Raw genomic sequence first — 16,775 nt, forward strand, 5'->3', positions numbered from 1 at the left:
AGATCTTGACCAAATATATTCAATCTTGATTTTTGTAAAATGTTGCAACAAGATTTTTTTTAAATTTTTTTTATTATTATTATATTATAAGAATACAAGTAATAAGAAATATTTTTTAAAAATGGTTCAAAGTAACTACAAATGGGCATGTAAAACAAATATCTTTAAAAAAAAAACGGGTGGAGCATGCCCCCTGATCCACACAATATTCTCACCTTTTCATTTTGAGGGAACTATTGATAACGACCGATTCGTGGGGAGGAAAGTATAATTACAAGACTAAGAATGGGACATACAGGTTTGAATAAAACACTACATTTAATATCTAAACATCCAACGGGATTGTGTGCGAAATGTGGACAGAGTGAAACCGTAGAACATGTGATTATTAATTGTAAGGGTTATGATGAAGAAAGAGAAGTGCTAAGAGAAGAAGTATGGAAGAATGAAGGAAAAGAGTTAACATTAAAGAATATATTAGACTCAGATATAGGAAATAGTACGGTAAATGTGTTGTTTCAGTTTCTGAATAATACAGGTTTAATGAAGAGAATGTAGGATAAGTATATATAGAGAGGTAGAAGATGCTGATATAGTGTGGGTAGAAGGTTAGAAAATGTTAAGAGATAGAGGAAATGACCGATTCGTGAGTTTCATTTTCGACCCGGACAATAATAACAGGAGAACAAAGATGGCGACGTCCCTGCTCAGGTTAGGTCGACTCGGATCTGTCAAGGTAATAATAAACTCATTTTCGCTGTATTTCTACTAAGATGGTCTAGAGATACTTTGTAAATGTGTTTGAAGAGCCTTTAGCATAAGATTTTGGTGAAGACACGTTAAAACAGGACTTAAATCTCTGCCCGTTATAACCTTAATAGTGAAATGTCAGTAAAATATTACATTAGGTTAAATAACATTTATATTAATGACTAATTTTAAAATCATTTAAAAATGTTACTGGACTAATAATATGTTTTTCTGTGTTCATACAGGGTCTCCTGCGTGAGGGCTGGGGGACACCTAGGACCTCATTTATTGCAGCTCTCTGCACTAAAACGGACGTCCCACCCAAAACAGCAAAGAAGGCAAAGGCTTCAAGTAAGAGTAAGAGTAAGGGCATGCTTTTTTCTTTCCATACATCTCCCATCTCGAGTTTGTGTGATGTTCACATACTATACTCCAACCTCACTCGTAATCTGTCTACAGCATGATTATATTATGTGTGTAATTAAAATGTGTGCTTTGAGGTTCTGTAGGTGATTTTAGCCATTTTGCATCTTCATCTATACTTAGGGCCTGTCTCAATTACCCACACTTGTTGTTTTTGCACTTACATGAGTCTATACTGACATGACGTGTAAAAGAAAGAAAATATGAAGGAAAAAAAAAAGAAAGAAAATATGTTGGTAACCAGGCAGTTTTGATTCCCATTGACTTAATGGGACAAAAAAATACCAAAACGGGTACATGTTTGGTTACAGACATTCTTCAAAATGGCTTATTTTACATTCTACTGAAGAAACGCAGTCATAAAGGTTTGGAACAACATGAGGATTAATGTGAGAAATTAAGGATTAGGATTAATAAACGTGTCTCTTTAAGTGATAAAATCCAGTTGCAGACATTTTGTCAAATGCATGTACTCATCTCTGCACCAATTAGGTGTGCAACAGTAGCAACACTTTTTTTTTTTTTTTTTTTTTGCACTTACATGAGTCTATACTGACATGACGTGTAAAAGAAAGAAAATATGAAGGAAAAAAAAAAGAAAGAAAATATGTTGGTAACCAGGCAGTTTTGATTCCCATTGACTTCTGTTTTATGGACAAAAAAATACCAAAACGGGTACATGTTTGGTTACAGACATTCTTCAAAATGGCTTATTTTACATTCTACTGAAGAAACGCAGTCATAAAGGTTTGGAACAACATGAGGATTAATGTGAGAAATTAAGGATTAGGATTAATAAACGTGTCTCTTTAAGTGATAAAATCCAGTTGCAGACATTTTGTCAAATGCATGTACTCATCTCTGCACCAATTAGGTGTGCAACAGTAGCAACACTTTTTTTTTTTTTTTTTTTTACGTTTTTCTCACAATTTTGGGGCATATGAGTTCCATGATGAATGATGGGATACACTTAGCCTCAAATACTGCCCTGAAGCGGTATTAGGGTTAGTGTGGGTTTAGTGTGCATTAAGGTCACTGAGCTTTTGGCATTTTTCAGACCTGGGACAGTCTTGTGCACGCACTTCCTGTCACATGCACACGCTCTCAAGTGGCCAAGACTGCAAGTGTGGGTATTTTGGACATGCCCTTACCCTTTGAACTAGGTCACTAGATCCCATCCCTTCAACCTCATGCTTTCTAAAGACATGTGCTTTCAAAAGCATCATTTACTTTTGGCTGAAATGGTTGAGGACAAACAATGGAAGCTCATGCAGTTATATTAATTGGTTTTAAAAGCATGCACACATTTCCTTTAAAGATATCTGCATGACTATTCTTGTTCAAGGGATTTTTCAATGCTTTTACTGTTGAAGGTGGCATTTTCACAAACAATTTGTAGTACTGTGCAAAGTAATGGTTTTAATGATGTTGTTTGGTATGGGACATATTGAAGCCTTTTTCGTGTATTTTTTTTTTCTTCACACTTATAAACCATGATTTGCTATTAGTGCGTGATGGCAGTTATTTATAATTTAGGCAAGGAAACATTGTCATTCAAGAGAGTATTCTATTGGACATGCAAAATTTGTATACGTATAGGTATATTACATGGAATTAACACAATTAACATTTTAAAACTTAGAAATATTTTTGTAAAATACATATATTTTTAATCTTTAAGGAGTACATTAGTATATGCATTACTACCATTAAAAAGACTGTGGTCAGTAAGATTTTTTTTATGGTTTTGAAAGAAATCTCTTATGTTCACCATGGCTGCATTTATTTGATCAAAAATACAGTAAAATTGTGAAATAATTATGACATTTATAAACTTAAATTTTTTTCTGTGATGGCAAAGCTGAATATTTTTTTCAGGATTCTTTGATGAATAGAAAGGTAAAAAAGAAATATATATATATATATATATATATATATATATCTTTTGTAATATTATTTTCTTTACTGTCACTTTCGATCTGAATGAAAGTATACATTTCTTTAAAAAAAAAATCTTACCGACCCCAAACTTAACAGTAGTGTAGGTGGCCTCTAGAATTACACAAAATGGACTTAAATGTACAAAACAACAATTTTTATGTGGTCTTTAAATTAAATTATTACTCTGCAGTGTGCTTGCTCATTAGCTGGACTAGACTGAAAATGCAGTTTTTAGCCTGGTTTTGCTAAAGATGCTCAGCCTACATTTTTGTAAGACATTATTGGGGATTTGAACTATTTAACAAACAGATTCTGGTCTTTCCACATTCAAGTAGTGCTGTACCTGCATGCCTTTAGTCTAGATAGAAAATAACTGCCTTGGAGGTTGCTAAGTGGACTGACAAGCCTTAAAGGGACTTTGATAGGGTGTGCAAGGTTTTCTTATGGTGTTTGCTGGGTTTAACAGTTACATTGAACGGGAGGGTTTCTCTAATGTAATAAACTACAAAAACAATCTCATGTATTTTATCCCATTTACCATTTCCTCAGCCGATGAGAGGGCCTCTCTTCTAGCCTACAAGCCCACAGTTGCCTTCCCTTCTAAGCTGTCTGCCACAGGAGTTCTTCCCAAAGATGTAGCTTTAGGTGAGTCTGAAACCGTTGAGGCTGTTTCCACAGCCGCTGCAAGTGAGACGACAGCTGATGGTCCAGTTGCTGATACAGCAGCAGCTGAAGTTGCTGTCGAAGAGGCAAAGATCACTGAAGTCCCACCTACTAATGAAGTCTCTACAAAAAGCAAAGGAAGTAAGGCCTCAGATGTTGAGGCAGAAGTACAGAAAGATCAAGACGATAGCTCTTCTTCATCCTCATCCTCATCCTCCGGTGATTCTGATTCAGACTCGGATTCTGATGATGAGAAACCAAAGACTGAAACACCAGAAACATTACAGTCTGGAGAGAAAGCAGCAGAGGAGAAGAAAGCTCCTGGTCTGACGACTGAACAAGTAGATAAGCGAGCATTGCCTGAATCTGCCTCATTTGGAGAAGCTCAAGAAAGTGCAAAAACTGTGACTAAAGCAAAACCAGAAGAGGTTCCTGCACCAAGTGCCAAACCAGATGGATCAGATGAGACCCTTATTGATCCTGCCCCTATAGTATCATCCTCCACAACTGAATCGATTCCAGAAATGTCCAGTGAATACATAAAAGCTGACACTACTGATAAGATAGTGGACACCGCAACAGATGTTAAAACGGCTGCTGTGGAGGAGATTGTTGTTGAAAAGGAACCAGAAATCAAAGCTGAAGATGCTGTCAAAGTTGCTGCAGAAGTTGTTCCAGACGTCCCTACAGAAGCCAGTCCTGAAGAAGTAGTAAAAACGGCTGCTGTGGAGGAGACTGTTGTTGAAAAGGAACCAGAAATCAAAGCTGAAGATGCTGTCAAAGTTGCTGCAGAAGTTGTCCCAGACATCCCTACAGAAGCCAGTCCTGAAGAAGTAGTAAAAACTGCCGTTGAAGCGAGTCCTGGAGTAGCTTCTGAGGCTTCTGGAGATGTTGCAGCTAAACCTGAAGATGCATCATCCAAAGCTGAGGCAGGAATGCCGGCAGCCCCTTCAGAAGAGCTGGTAGACCCTGCACCTGTGGCCGCTGATGCTGTGGAGGCTTGGGCTGAGACCAACGTTGTGGAGACACCTGAGGGTACACCACACATCCTTACTCAGTTTCTTTCTCTGGATCCGTCACATCACAGAAACACATTTCTCTTACCATGTATTCAACACTAATTTACTTTTATTGCGGCAGTGGGATTGCTTTTGCACAAAGGCTTTGCAACTTTTAATATTCATTAAGCATTTGCATTACATTTGCTTTTCTTATTTAGTTATTTTATTAACTATTGCATTTTCATAAATTTGCATGACTTATTCTTTAATTCTACCTGGATGTTTGGGTTGTAAATGGCTTCTTTTAATTCTATTCATTACTCACTACTCTTCTGTCTGTATTGTAGTATAAAAATATAATTAACCATGCAACTCATTTCAAAATAGTTCTGTAGAGAGTGATATTAACAAAAGTACTGTATGTCACTTTAATAGTGCTCCCCCTCCTGTGCATTTCTGTTTTCATCAGCAAGGTGTTCACACATAAAGCATTATACAGCAAGAAAGTAACTGTAAGTAATTAGAGTAATTTTAATTTCCGATAATAACATGAGCAGCAGGGACGGTTGGCTTAGAGTGACCAGAGATTGAGTCCCGGATTAGTCCTATTCCCTTTTCTCCTATCCAGTTGTTTCCTGCCACTTTCAACTGCCCTAGATAAATAAAAGGAAAAAATAAAAAAATAAATAAAAATAAAAAAGTTTATCATCTTCATGCAAATGAGAAGTGATGCAGTGCATTGACTACAGTGCTGCTCCACAAAGGCAAATCACAGTAACTAGTTTTGTGTAGTCTCTCCTGTGAGAGATTCATTCATGCATATCATCATCAGGATGGATGATTATTTATGATGCATTTTAACAGATTTTCAAAAGCTATGACTCTTCAATAACAGCACTGTATGAACGCCTACTTAAACCAATAATATTCCCACTCCAGTGATAAAATTGCTGTATGTATGAACGCATTTTAAGCACATTGGAGGGGTAGAATAGTTGTGGTTCATTACATTTTCTTGGTTACACTATTTTAAGGTGTCCTTGTTACAGTGTAATTCTACATTTAAGCATATATAGTATGCAATATTAATTAACTACATGTATTTACTATATGGTTAGGATTAGGGTTTGTCTTAGGGTAACTTGCATGTAATTCTACATAATTTATTGTTATTATAATAGTAAGTATGTAACGTGTAACAAGGAATAAAGTGTTACCCATTTTCTTTCCATAGAAAACAAAAACTAAAGACAACTTACCTCATAATTGGCATGATCAACACCTTATTTATTTATTGCAAGAAACAGTTACTTAAAATTTTTCTGTATGTTTCTGTATGATGTCCACTGGTGCAGAGTGACTGGGGGATGAGTGTGTGTTTTCTCTATGGGAGCTGAGGCTCACATGGAAGATTGTGAATTTTGGAATAAGTAGTAAAAGCATTGTGCAAATAAGCATTCAGAAAAGTAAGCATTTTTTGTCTGTAATCGTGCATATACATGATTGTGTCATTGACTGCATTCATGCTGAAGACCACACTGCTGTGTTTTGAGTGCTATTAAGTGGATTTCTTCCGCACCACTGGACACATAGGATAAAGCCAACTTTACATTGAAGTGATTTTCTTAAAATATATATTTTTTTATCCCTCCATACGTCTAGTAGCATATTAGCTTTTGCGGTTTCTTTCTTTTTTTCTTAATGGACAATGCAAAGCACTATTCTCACTCTTCTGTCCCTTTCACACTTTCTGCCCCTGTATGAGCATCTCCATTCCCAGGGCTTATTTGTATTTTATGCTTGATGTACATATTTTCTTAAATTGTGAAATATTGTTTGTTTGATCCCGTTACGTTAATGGTAATATTTCCCCATGTGAAGACTAAAGTTAATCCATTCATGTTCCTGTTTCAGCATCCCATATTGATGTTTTTAAGCGATTGAGATCATATATAATGCGGTTACTTACCGGCATCATCAGTCACAACCCTCCCTTTTTAATCTTGGATACTTATATGTTTTGTTCTGTAATAACAAATAAGTGTGGTATGTCGAGATTCATGAATTGTGGGATGTTTGATTTATCAGTTTGTGTACTTATGCTGTAACCTGTGGGTGTTATCATGTTGTTTTATAACATTTATGGTAAAACTGAGCAAAATAATAGAGTAATGTGGAAAGATCCTGTCTTTATAAGCATCTGGTTTACTTAAAGGTTTGATTGACTGGAGCTGTAGTTGATGAAATGGAATATTACAGAGTAATTAAGGTTGTTGTGAGAGAAACTCAGACGCATGTAGTCTAGGTAAAAAACTAGAGGCCCCTCACACCTTTTTGTGTAAAGGACCACCTGTGGATTGAAAGTGATTACTGTAATGCCATGAAAGTGTGAAGATTCAAATCAGAAATCCTTTTGAAGAGTCAGGAATTAACAGGAAGACTCTTCCTCGGCTCTCTTAAATGTACTTCCTTCTATGATCATTCTATGTTTAATTTTTAACTTTGGTTTGTCCTTCCGCAAATATTTTTATTCACGCTTATCTTCCAATCTAAAAGAAATGTTCAGTTACTTGTTCCTTGGACACGGTACTCATTGTATGGGCTTGTCTTTAAGTTGCTGTTAGTTACATTTTGTGTGGTGTTTTTTCCCAGTTCCACATGTCTTGCATTTAATCTCTTACATTATTGATTTCCTCAGAGCAAGCCCCAGAGAAAGCCCCGGAGCCGGAGCCTAAGCCCTTTGACAACACCACGTACAAGAACCTGCAGCACCACGACTACAACATGTACACCTTTGCTGATGTGGATGTAGAGCTGTCTAAATACCGTCTGCCCCAGCCTTCCGCAGGCAGACACTGAGCCTGTGTTATTGCTACCTTTGTCCACAACCCTGCTTCTTCCACATGTTCACTGTTCCTCAGACGATTTACTGGCAAATCTCAAGCTTTATGCTAGAATTCTATAATTATGGAATTAAAATGATTTAACTTCATCAGAGTGGTTCCAGAGTTATTTGTTGCTGTTGTCTTCTACAGTATTTGAATGGTGTTGATCTCAATTTATACTTTATTGTAATGAGGCTATGCTTGCTTCGACTTTATTACACTGTTTATTGCATAAAGGAGGGTAGTGTACTTCTAACTTTAAATTGGCAAATGGTTTAAATGCTGTATTTCCTGAATTAATTAAAAGGTGAGACTAAAAGGTTCGAAATGACCTCATTTCTAATGTTTTATGACTAATTTCTGCCTCATGTTAATTATTAGTTTCTGCCGCATAATTAAAACATTTAAAAAAGGTGATTGTGAATTTTCATCTCACAATTCGTATTGTGTTTCTTGAAATTCTACGAAAAATATACTGATTTTTTTTTTTAATCTCTTCTCGCAATTCAGATTTTTTTCTTAGAATCCTGGGTTTACATCTTTGTTTCCAAAACATAATTAAAAATAAAAAGGTGACTGTGACATTTTGCAATTCTGACATATACTGTATGTACATGGCTCACGATTCCGAATTTTTCCTTGCAATCCGTAGAAAAAAAAGGCCCAAAAGGCATTTTCCATAACAACTAAATGGCATTTCTGTACTTTTAAAAATTATTTGCCCACTGCAAGATCCTTTAAAATTAACTCATGAATGCAAAGAGTTATTTAAAATGTAGACAAACCTGAAAGAAATGGTGACATTTTTGAGAAAAGGCATTTTTGGGCAGAACATCAAACAAATAAATTGCACTTAAATAGCACAGATTTTAAAACTAATTGTCCCGATCCTGGTACTCCCATAACGGGGAGTGTTTAAAATATTCGCTGAGGACTCACGTCACTTCTCCTCCCCCTACTTAAATATTCATGAGCTGAGTGCCCTGCGTCCCCGTGCGTGATGACGTAGCGCGACAAATGCGGATCCCGATTGCTGCAGCCGCTTGTCAGTGTGACGAAGATTGGCACCCAGGTAAGCTGTCACTCAAACTTGTCTTTTTCCGCTCCCTATCAGTCAAACAATCCGAGCAACACGCAAAAATGCCCGGGGCCGAGTGAAAGAGAGCATACGCTGTTAGCGGCTCACAGGAGTTGCATGGGACAGTCGAGCCAATCTTGTCCTAAAAATCTCTAGATGGAGCAAAAAAATATGTCGGCTTTTTGAGGGACATGAGGTTTCATTCTAGCAAGGGCGATCGATCGCTGAGTGAAGGCCCGGGTTTAGCGGCTCTGTCTCTCTCTCCCTGCTCTCAGTCAGGCCAGAGGAGCGCTAGGCGACAGTCTCAGGGCTAAATTATCCGCTTTAGAGTTGGTTTTTAAACTAACGTAATTCAAATCGCACGTTAACGTCCTATAAATTGCCTTCACATCGAGGACAGCGCTCATGTGCAGTAAACGTGAAGGATTAGTGCCGTGTGTGAGCCTCTGTAGCGACTGTGCTTGGCTTGCTAGCGGGCTAATAATGCACTAGCTAACAGCTCTGCCCGTTTGTTACCGAGGAATATGGCGTTTCCTACTTTAGCACCCGCTGCTACATTTACTTCCCAGTCCAAATAACGACAGCATTTAGGCTAGACCGACGAGTCTTCTCTCGTTCTTCAAAGTTCAGTCTCAGTCAATGGCTAAACGAACAGCTGACTGTAATGCGTCTCAATTTAGTGCTTCACATTTCGTTTTTACACCAACAACGCTTTAACTAAACTTAATTTTTGTTTGTAAACGAAGTTATCAAATGCATTCTGATTGAGATTGACTTAAAACGTCCTTGCCAATATGTGAAGTAAGCGTGGTATTTTGTTGGGAAATAAATATCATGTGTATATTGATAAACCCCAGTGTCGCAAGACGTGAGATAAATATTCAAGTATTCGCACCCTCCACAGCAGATGTGCTAGCAGCTAGTGGGTGTGTGAATGTGTGTTGTAAAGCATGGAAATGGCTCTCTACAGTATATAACATTGGATTTGCATATCAATACATTCAGGCTTCCCTTTGCAAGATTACTCCATGCATTCCCCCTTTGATTAGCTGCATATGTTGAATACGAAAATAAATAAATAAACCAGTATCTTCATGTTGGTTAAGTTAAAAAGTGGTTTAGACAGCAGTTTTCAATAACTCATGTAATGTTGTTTGAGACTAGAGCCTTTAAAAAGGTTGCATGTGGTCACTTCTAGGTCGTTTCCTGCTGCCTGCCCATATAATGCCCCAGGGTTGGCAGTGGCCACTTTGAGTATGATGGCTGCACAGTCTGTGTCCATAGACAAATATCAAGAGGGAGACCAGCAGGTAGGTGTGACATATTCAAATTTCAAACTTCTTTTGTTTGGCACTTTCCATGAGAACCGCACACTTTGGTGTCCCATTACTTTTTTTTTTTCTTCCCAAGAGTTAATAAATATGTTTGATGCACTATTATATAACATACTATTAACTTGGCATGAAACCGAACTAGTTTTATATGCATCATATGTTCCCCCATTTCTTCTAATTTTCTCTTAGTCTTAGTCACAAAGGATTAATCTCAACATTTTATTGTTTTACACAAATTATCATCAAGTGCAACCATCCTACCCTTTTTACCAAAAACGCCATTTAATTTGAATATTTTATTGCTAGATAGGATAACAAATTATAAATGATAATAAAGAACTATTATAAAATTTAAATTGAAAAGATGAAATACTCCAAGGCATTTGTATAGTAAAGATAAAAAAGCCTTTAATTAACCGGGCTAAGTCATTAAAATTGTTAAAAGTGTTGATCATTATAAAATTTAGTTGGTTGATCATATTTAATTGGATTTTAATTAATTAATTTATTTTTTTTGCTAGAAAATAACAAATCATGGTTTTAAACTGTACAAAAGTTGCACAGATCTCATGTAATAGAAATTTAAAGAACTATAATAAAATTGGTTTTTAATTTCATTTATATATAATTTTTTTGTTAGATAATAATCACTTACATTAGGGTTTTAAACTTTACAAAAATTGCAAATCTCATATAAAATTAAGAGAAATATAAAGAATGTTATAAAAATTGTAACATTTCACTGCTGTTTATGAGTCTTTGTGAGTACAAGTATAACTGTTAATGTGTACATCTGGAAGTGATGTAAAGTCAGTGAGCTACAAATGCTAAAACACCACTGTCTAGCAATTTGTTAGAACTAGTATATGAAATATAATCTGTTTTCTCCTGGATTAGATGCAGGTCATGGAGCAGTCAGAGAGTGACCTTGAACAGGGCTTTGCCAATGGAAGCACAGGAAGCTCCAGCAGCCCTGTATCCACTGAAACACAAACACAAATGGATGCCTACAAAGCCTGTATATATAGGTGACATGAGTGTCCGAATTTACACGATACATTTTATAAATACACATTACCCTTAAAAAGCTTTTTTTTAAAGAAATTAATATTTTGTTCAGCAAGGAAACATTCTGATCAAAAGTGATCGTGAAAGGCATTTATAATGTTACAAAATATTTCTATTTCAAATAAGTGCTGTTTTTTATTTTATATTCATGTAGTGCAACTGTTTTCAACATTGATAATAATAAGAAATGTTCTTAAGCAGCAAATCAGCATATTAGAATGATTTCTGAAGGATCATGTGACACTGAAGACTGGAGTAATGATGCTGAAAATTCAGCTTTGCATAACAGGAATAAATTACATTTTAAAATAAATTTAAATAGAAAACGGTTATTTTAAATTGTAATAATATTTCAAAATATATCTCTGTACTGTATTTCTGATCACATAAATACAGTCTTGATGAGCAAAAGAGTTCTTTTAAAAAGATTAAAAATCTTGCTTTTGAAGGGTAGTGTATTTTGCTCTCAGACGTGTGCTGTAAGGAGTGCCTTGAACAGTGTTGTCTCTTACATGTTTCTTCACCACAGACATCCCCTCTTCCCTCTCTTGGCCCTGCTGTTTGAGAAGTGTGAGCAGTCCACTCAGGGCTCTGACTGCGTAACCTCTGCCAGTTTTGATGTTGACATTGAAAACTTTGTACGCAGTCAGGAGAAAGATGGCAAAGCCTTCTTTAGTGAAGACCCAGACCTTGACAACTTGGTAAGAGATGTGGCAGATGGTGACAAAATAGCTAATATTACTATATATACCTTATAGCTTTGATCTTAACTTCAAACTCTGACAAGTGTCACAAATGTATGCTTGCTATCAGATGGTCAAGGCCATCCAGGTGCTGCGGATTCATCTGTTAGAGCTAGAGAAAGTTAGTGACCTGTGCAAGGACTTCTGCAGCCGTTACATTTCCTGCCTCAAGACCAAGATGAACAGTGAGACACTCCTGAGTGGAGAGCCAGGCAGCCCATACTCTCCAGTCCATGACCAAGTAAAAGCCATTTTCCTCTTATTTTAGACACTAACACTCACAACAAGTACTTTGATGTATTGTTTGATTTATTTATTCTTTTGCAGCTGTCCAACCCTTTCTCAAGTGTCCTCAGCCCCCAGGGTGTTGTGGCGCCCTCACAAGGACTTCAAGGCAATGTTACAGTGACAGCAGTCAATCCATCACAAATGGTCGCAGGTACATGTTCATGTGTTATGAATTGCAGTGGGAGCTGCGTGGGGTTACAGTCATATGAGTATATGTCATATTTGAACTCTTGCAGATAGTTTGTGTTCAATCTGTTTGGATGTGATTTATTTGAATCAAAACTATGAGTACAAGGTGAAAATTACCAATATTTCTACACAACAATATTATTCTTTAAACACTATTTTTCAAAATGGGTGGTTATGAATAATTAAATCTGAACTGATTATTTTAAGTAATTATTTACATTGATTATCCCTATAAGACCTATGTTTTTTTTTATTCATACATTGATTTTCAAATGTTTTCTTATAAACATTGCTGTTTATTTTATTACGTATTGTTCCATTTAAATAATTTTACTCTTATTGTTGATGCATAAATGTGTTCATTTAGTAGATTATTTTTTTGATTATTTTAGGTTTTGCTTATTACATGTGAACCGTTTCAATCGAATTGGCATCAGAGGCTATTTGGTTGAAATGATGGTTCCTCAGATTTAAAAAAAAAAAAAAATCTTGTTTCTGTGCAGGTAATGCAGTGTATCAGCCCGTGACAGTAGTCACACCACAGGGACAAGTGGTGACACAAGCCATCTCACCTGGAACAATACACATCCAGAACTCACAGGTTTGCATGACACTCCAGCAGAGCACACACAAACACATTTACTCACAGATCACAAGCAGACTCACTGATCAGTGACTCCTTCTACTTCCTGCAGCTCCAGCTTCAGCTCAGTCAGGACTTGAGTTTCTTTGGGGGAGATAACTCGCCTAAAAACAAGCGTGGTGTTCTCCCCAAACAGGCTACCAGTGTCATGCGCTCCTGGCTCTTCCAGCACATAGCGGTTAGTAGGCAAACAACCATTTAAAGTCATTCTGTGCAGTTTTGTTGTACCTGATATAAATTTATAAACAATCCCTTGTTCATCTTCTTTATTCAGCATCCTTATCCCACTGAGGAAGAGAAAAAGCAACTTGCAATTCAAACAAACCTGTCTTTACTCCAGGTCAACAACTGGTAAGTCAATCCAGCAAGAACACAAAGTAGACAGTGACTCTGTTCCAGCCTCTCCGGTTGACTTGTCTACACAGGATCAACAACAGAAATTAACCACATAATCGATCAAATCTGTTGTGTATTGCAACAGAAGTGTTCAATAATATCTTAAAATGATAAGGCTTACTTTTTCATAATTTTCCAGTCGTTATTGGCACATTATTACATGTGCAAAAAACATTTGTTTTTCATTTTTCCGTTTCTTTGATTTACCAAAATAACGTGACAGACCTATTTTAAAGTTCCTAGTCTTATGTTTTTATCTCCTGATGTATTAAATACAAAATGTTTACAGTGAGTTCTCAAATGCTGTGCATTTATGTGTTTCCTTAAAATATTCAGACATCCTGCCTTCAGGTGCACCTGGGAAACAACTACCTAGCTGGGCATTTTTAATTACAATGTCATGCACAGAAGTAGCATAAACAAAGCAAAATAATGAGTGTGAACAGTAAACCCAAATAACTACATCTGAATTTAGAATGTAAAGAATATGAATTTCTATCACTCATTTATACATGATATCATGTTTGTTACATAAACCTTGAAAGTTGCGGTCTATCAGCTTGTGTTCATCACACATTTAAAATGATTGAAATGCAGTATGTAAACCTAAAATAACTTGCAAAACTATTCATTGTAATTAACTTTCCACGCACTGATATATCCTCCATGCATAGCGAGTGATGCAAAATATTGTCTGGGTCTGTCCTGTAGGTTTATTAATGCTCGAAGACGGATCTTGCAGCCAATGCTGGATGTCAACTCAGAGATGGCCAAAACCAAGAAGAAGACCGCTCAGAGCCGCCCGCTACACCGCTTCTGGTCTGACTCCATCGCCTCATCTGGAACCCAGCAGCAGCTCACAATGCCAGACGGTACGGTCTCAAAATAATGTGCTTTTACAGCACTCATGCTAGTGATGTGTCATTCGCGAACGAGCCTGCTCTAAGAGCCGATTCTTTGTAGCGAACGAGAAGAGCCGACTGCCAACCTGCACTAAAGACTAAATTGTCTTCATGTTAAGACTTTTGCCTTTATTTATTTGAGTTGTTTGCTGTGGTTCTGTGTTCAATTGTTCAATTAAAGTTTTATTAAAATGTTAAATAATAGTAACAATTTTTTTGTAACGAAAAAAATGCATAAAAATAAGGCTATTATAAAAATTTTTCATTACAAAAAAAATAAAAAATACATATGCAGCTAATCACATGGGAGGATAGACTAGGATCATACCATTATGTGAATGAAGGAAGGGGGACACACGCTCCGAAGACAGCGAGTGTAGTGATAAAGGCCAGGTACACAGAGCGACAGAGAGAGGCGGGGGATCTGGATTTAAACGCAAGCGCGTTGGTTAAGGTAGGAAGACACTGCATTGTTGCAACATCGGTCCCCTTAGAGCAGTGATCCTCAAATCTGGCTCGCGAGATCCACTTTCCTGCAGAGTTCAGCTCCAACCCTAATCAAACAAACCTACCTGTGATTTTCTAATGATCCTGAAGACATTGATTAGCAAACTCAGGTGTGTTTGATTAGGGTTAGAGCTAAACTATGCAGGGACATTTGAGGATCACTGCCTTAGAGAATGTTCTCAAAAACAGGACAAATAATCAGAGAGGAGAAATCGCGCATCAGCGGAGCCGGACTTCCCATCACTAACTCATGCCCAAAAAGAGTCCGTTTTATATTACAGTTTTTCATTGACTGATTTTTGACAGTGGAATATATGTATTGTGATTGTGTGCAGGTAGTATGGTTACAGTGGGGATGAACGTCGATGGCTTCCAGGCACTTTCATCAGATGGAGCAACTCTCGCCATGCAGCAAGTCATGATGGGAAATCACAGCGAGGATGAATCGGAGGAAAGCGGCAATGAAGATGACGCAGATTTGTCATCTGCTAACATGACCGGGCTGGGTTTAGATGTTAGCGACTAAGACGCATGGATCGCAGGTCACACACTGCATGCTTACATTTACATTGGAAAACTGGCACATAACACTTGTGGCAAGAGATCCAGTCCCCTCATAGACTTTCAGCAAAGCTGATACTTGTGCACTACAAAAAAAATAATTAAGAGTACTGTATGTTGGCCTATATGTTACACAAACACACACGAACAGTTTACAGAGAGCACAACGTTAATGAAAGATGCTGTGTGCGAGGAGTTGCATTTCAGCACCTGGTTTTATTGTGTAGACGTGCAGGTGCGTGCACTTTTATATAGAGACACTTCAAGAAGTTTGCAACAATAGAACGCAGAGGAATGTTTTTAAGCTTCTTTAGTGAATGTTTGTAATGATTTTGTTTTCTATATTAACTCCTTTGAATGCCAAGATTTGAAGAGTTTGTCGTCGTTCTGGTTTTATTCACACTGCATGTTCATGTTCTCTTCAGTATGCTCACGCTTGTCGAGAGGCTCCAAGACGGAGTTCGAGAAAAGAGATTATTATTTTTATATATGAACGTTGTAAAAAGTGTTCTTTTTTTCTTTCTTTTTTTAGTTTGTGTTTTATAGGGAATATTTATGTACAGAAACTATACTATCTGCCCTGTTTTCAGGGGATGACTTAGAAAGTTTTTTAGAAAAAAACACAAAAAAAAATGTTGGATTATAAACCATTTTTAAATATGTAAATTGGATTTAACACTCACATACAAAATGCCTTACATATTCTTTTTTAAAACTATACCGCTGATAAGCACAGAAAGCCTGATACGTTGATTAAATTTAGTAAGATGAGTTAAATCAGTCTCTTCCAGTAATCTTCATCCGTATGCTGAAGATGTTCCTTCGTTTCAGAGGGACCTCTTTGTTTTTGCTCTGTAGGTTAATGTAGTTTGATCTAACATGTACAAAGCTTCCTTAACAATCAGAGTTATGAAAGATGCTTTGGGAATTATGGCATAAAATGTCCATGTTAAAGTGAAATAAAGGTCAAATCGGAGTATTTTGCCACACCATTTTACCTTAAACGATGTTAATTGTGTGCTGTTTTTTAAACAATTATTTAAGGACTGTAAACACTACAACAGTATGACATATTAAAGCCTTTACGAAGTTTTGCAACAGTGAAAATACTTTTTGCATGGATGGGGCCTTTGTCCTTTTTTCTCCATATTTATTGCATATTAGACATAAGCACATTGTCACTTGCGTGTCTCTGGAAATATTCGTGTATTTAATCATTCATGATACATCAGAGGAGTGTTTGGCAGGTATTTCTTAAAACAGTAGCAAGTACTGTATAAGACTACTTACACCGAATAAAACTTTTTCAGATGTGAGTGTACGTAATATAATGATTTCTTACGCTGTGCCTCTATATGACAGAGTGACAGGTGCAGCCTGTGGCAGGGTTTGGTTTTTTTTGT

At 36.8% G+C, this 16,775-nt stretch overlaps 2 protein-coding genes across 7 annotated transcripts; both read left to right on the top strand.

Moving 5' to 3' along the window:
* Nucleotides 1-644: 644 nt before the first annotated feature.
* ndufv3 (NADH:ubiquinone oxidoreductase subunit V3) lies at nucleotides 645-8,049 on the top strand. Of its 4 annotated transcripts, XM_016563897.1 has the most exons (5): nucleotides 645-736; nucleotides 996-1,113; nucleotides 3,664-4,422; nucleotides 4,549-4,812; nucleotides 7,477-8,049. In XM_016563897.1, exons 1-5 carry the CDS (start codon nucleotides 692-694, stop codon nucleotides 7,635-7,637), a joined length of 1,347 nt encoding a protein of 448 aa, XP_016419383.1. In that variant the 5' UTR covers nucleotides 645-691; the 3' UTR covers nucleotides 7,638-8,049. The 4 variants fall into 4 exon arrangements, with proteins under 4 accessions (XP_016419383.1, XP_016419380.1, XP_016419381.1 ...); XM_016563894.1 differs by having other exon boundaries at nucleotides 3,664-4,812; XM_016563895.1 differs by having other exon boundaries at nucleotides 996-1,107; nucleotides 3,664-4,812.
* Nucleotides 8,050-8,660: 611 nt separating this feature from the next.
* pknox1.1 (pbx/knotted 1 homeobox 1.1) lies at nucleotides 8,661-15,974 on the top strand. Of its 3 annotated transcripts, none has more exons than XM_016563898.1 (11): nucleotides 8,661-8,735; nucleotides 9,940-10,051; nucleotides 10,973-11,103; nucleotides 11,673-11,844; nucleotides 11,957-12,127; nucleotides 12,214-12,325; nucleotides 12,867-12,964; nucleotides 13,059-13,184; nucleotides 13,281-13,357; nucleotides 14,114-14,274; nucleotides 15,147-15,974. In XM_016563898.1, the coding sequence occupies exons 2-11, from the start codon at nucleotides 9,998-10,000 to the stop codon at nucleotides 15,335-15,337; spliced, it is 1,293 nt and encodes a 430-aa protein (XP_016419384.1). In that variant the 5' UTR covers nucleotides 8,661-8,735; nucleotides 9,940-9,997; the 3' UTR covers nucleotides 15,338-15,974. The 3 variants fall into 3 exon arrangements, with proteins under 3 accessions (XP_016419384.1, XP_016419386.1, XP_016419385.1); XM_016563900.1 differs by having other exon boundaries at nucleotides 13,065-13,184; XM_016563899.1 differs by lacking the exon at nucleotides 8,661-8,735 and having other exon boundaries at nucleotides 8,779-10,051.
* The last annotated feature ends 801 nt before the right edge of the window (nucleotides 15,975-16,775 follow it).

Source organism: Sinocyclocheilus rhinocerous, unplaced genomic scaffold (genome assembly GCF_001515625.1).
Source record: "Sinocyclocheilus rhinocerous isolate Xijiao unplaced genomic scaffold, SAMN03320098_v1.1 scaffold2695, whole genome shotgun sequence".
Taxonomy (NCBI): domain Eukaryota; kingdom Metazoa; phylum Chordata; class Actinopteri; order Cypriniformes; family Cyprinidae; genus Sinocyclocheilus; species Sinocyclocheilus rhinocerous.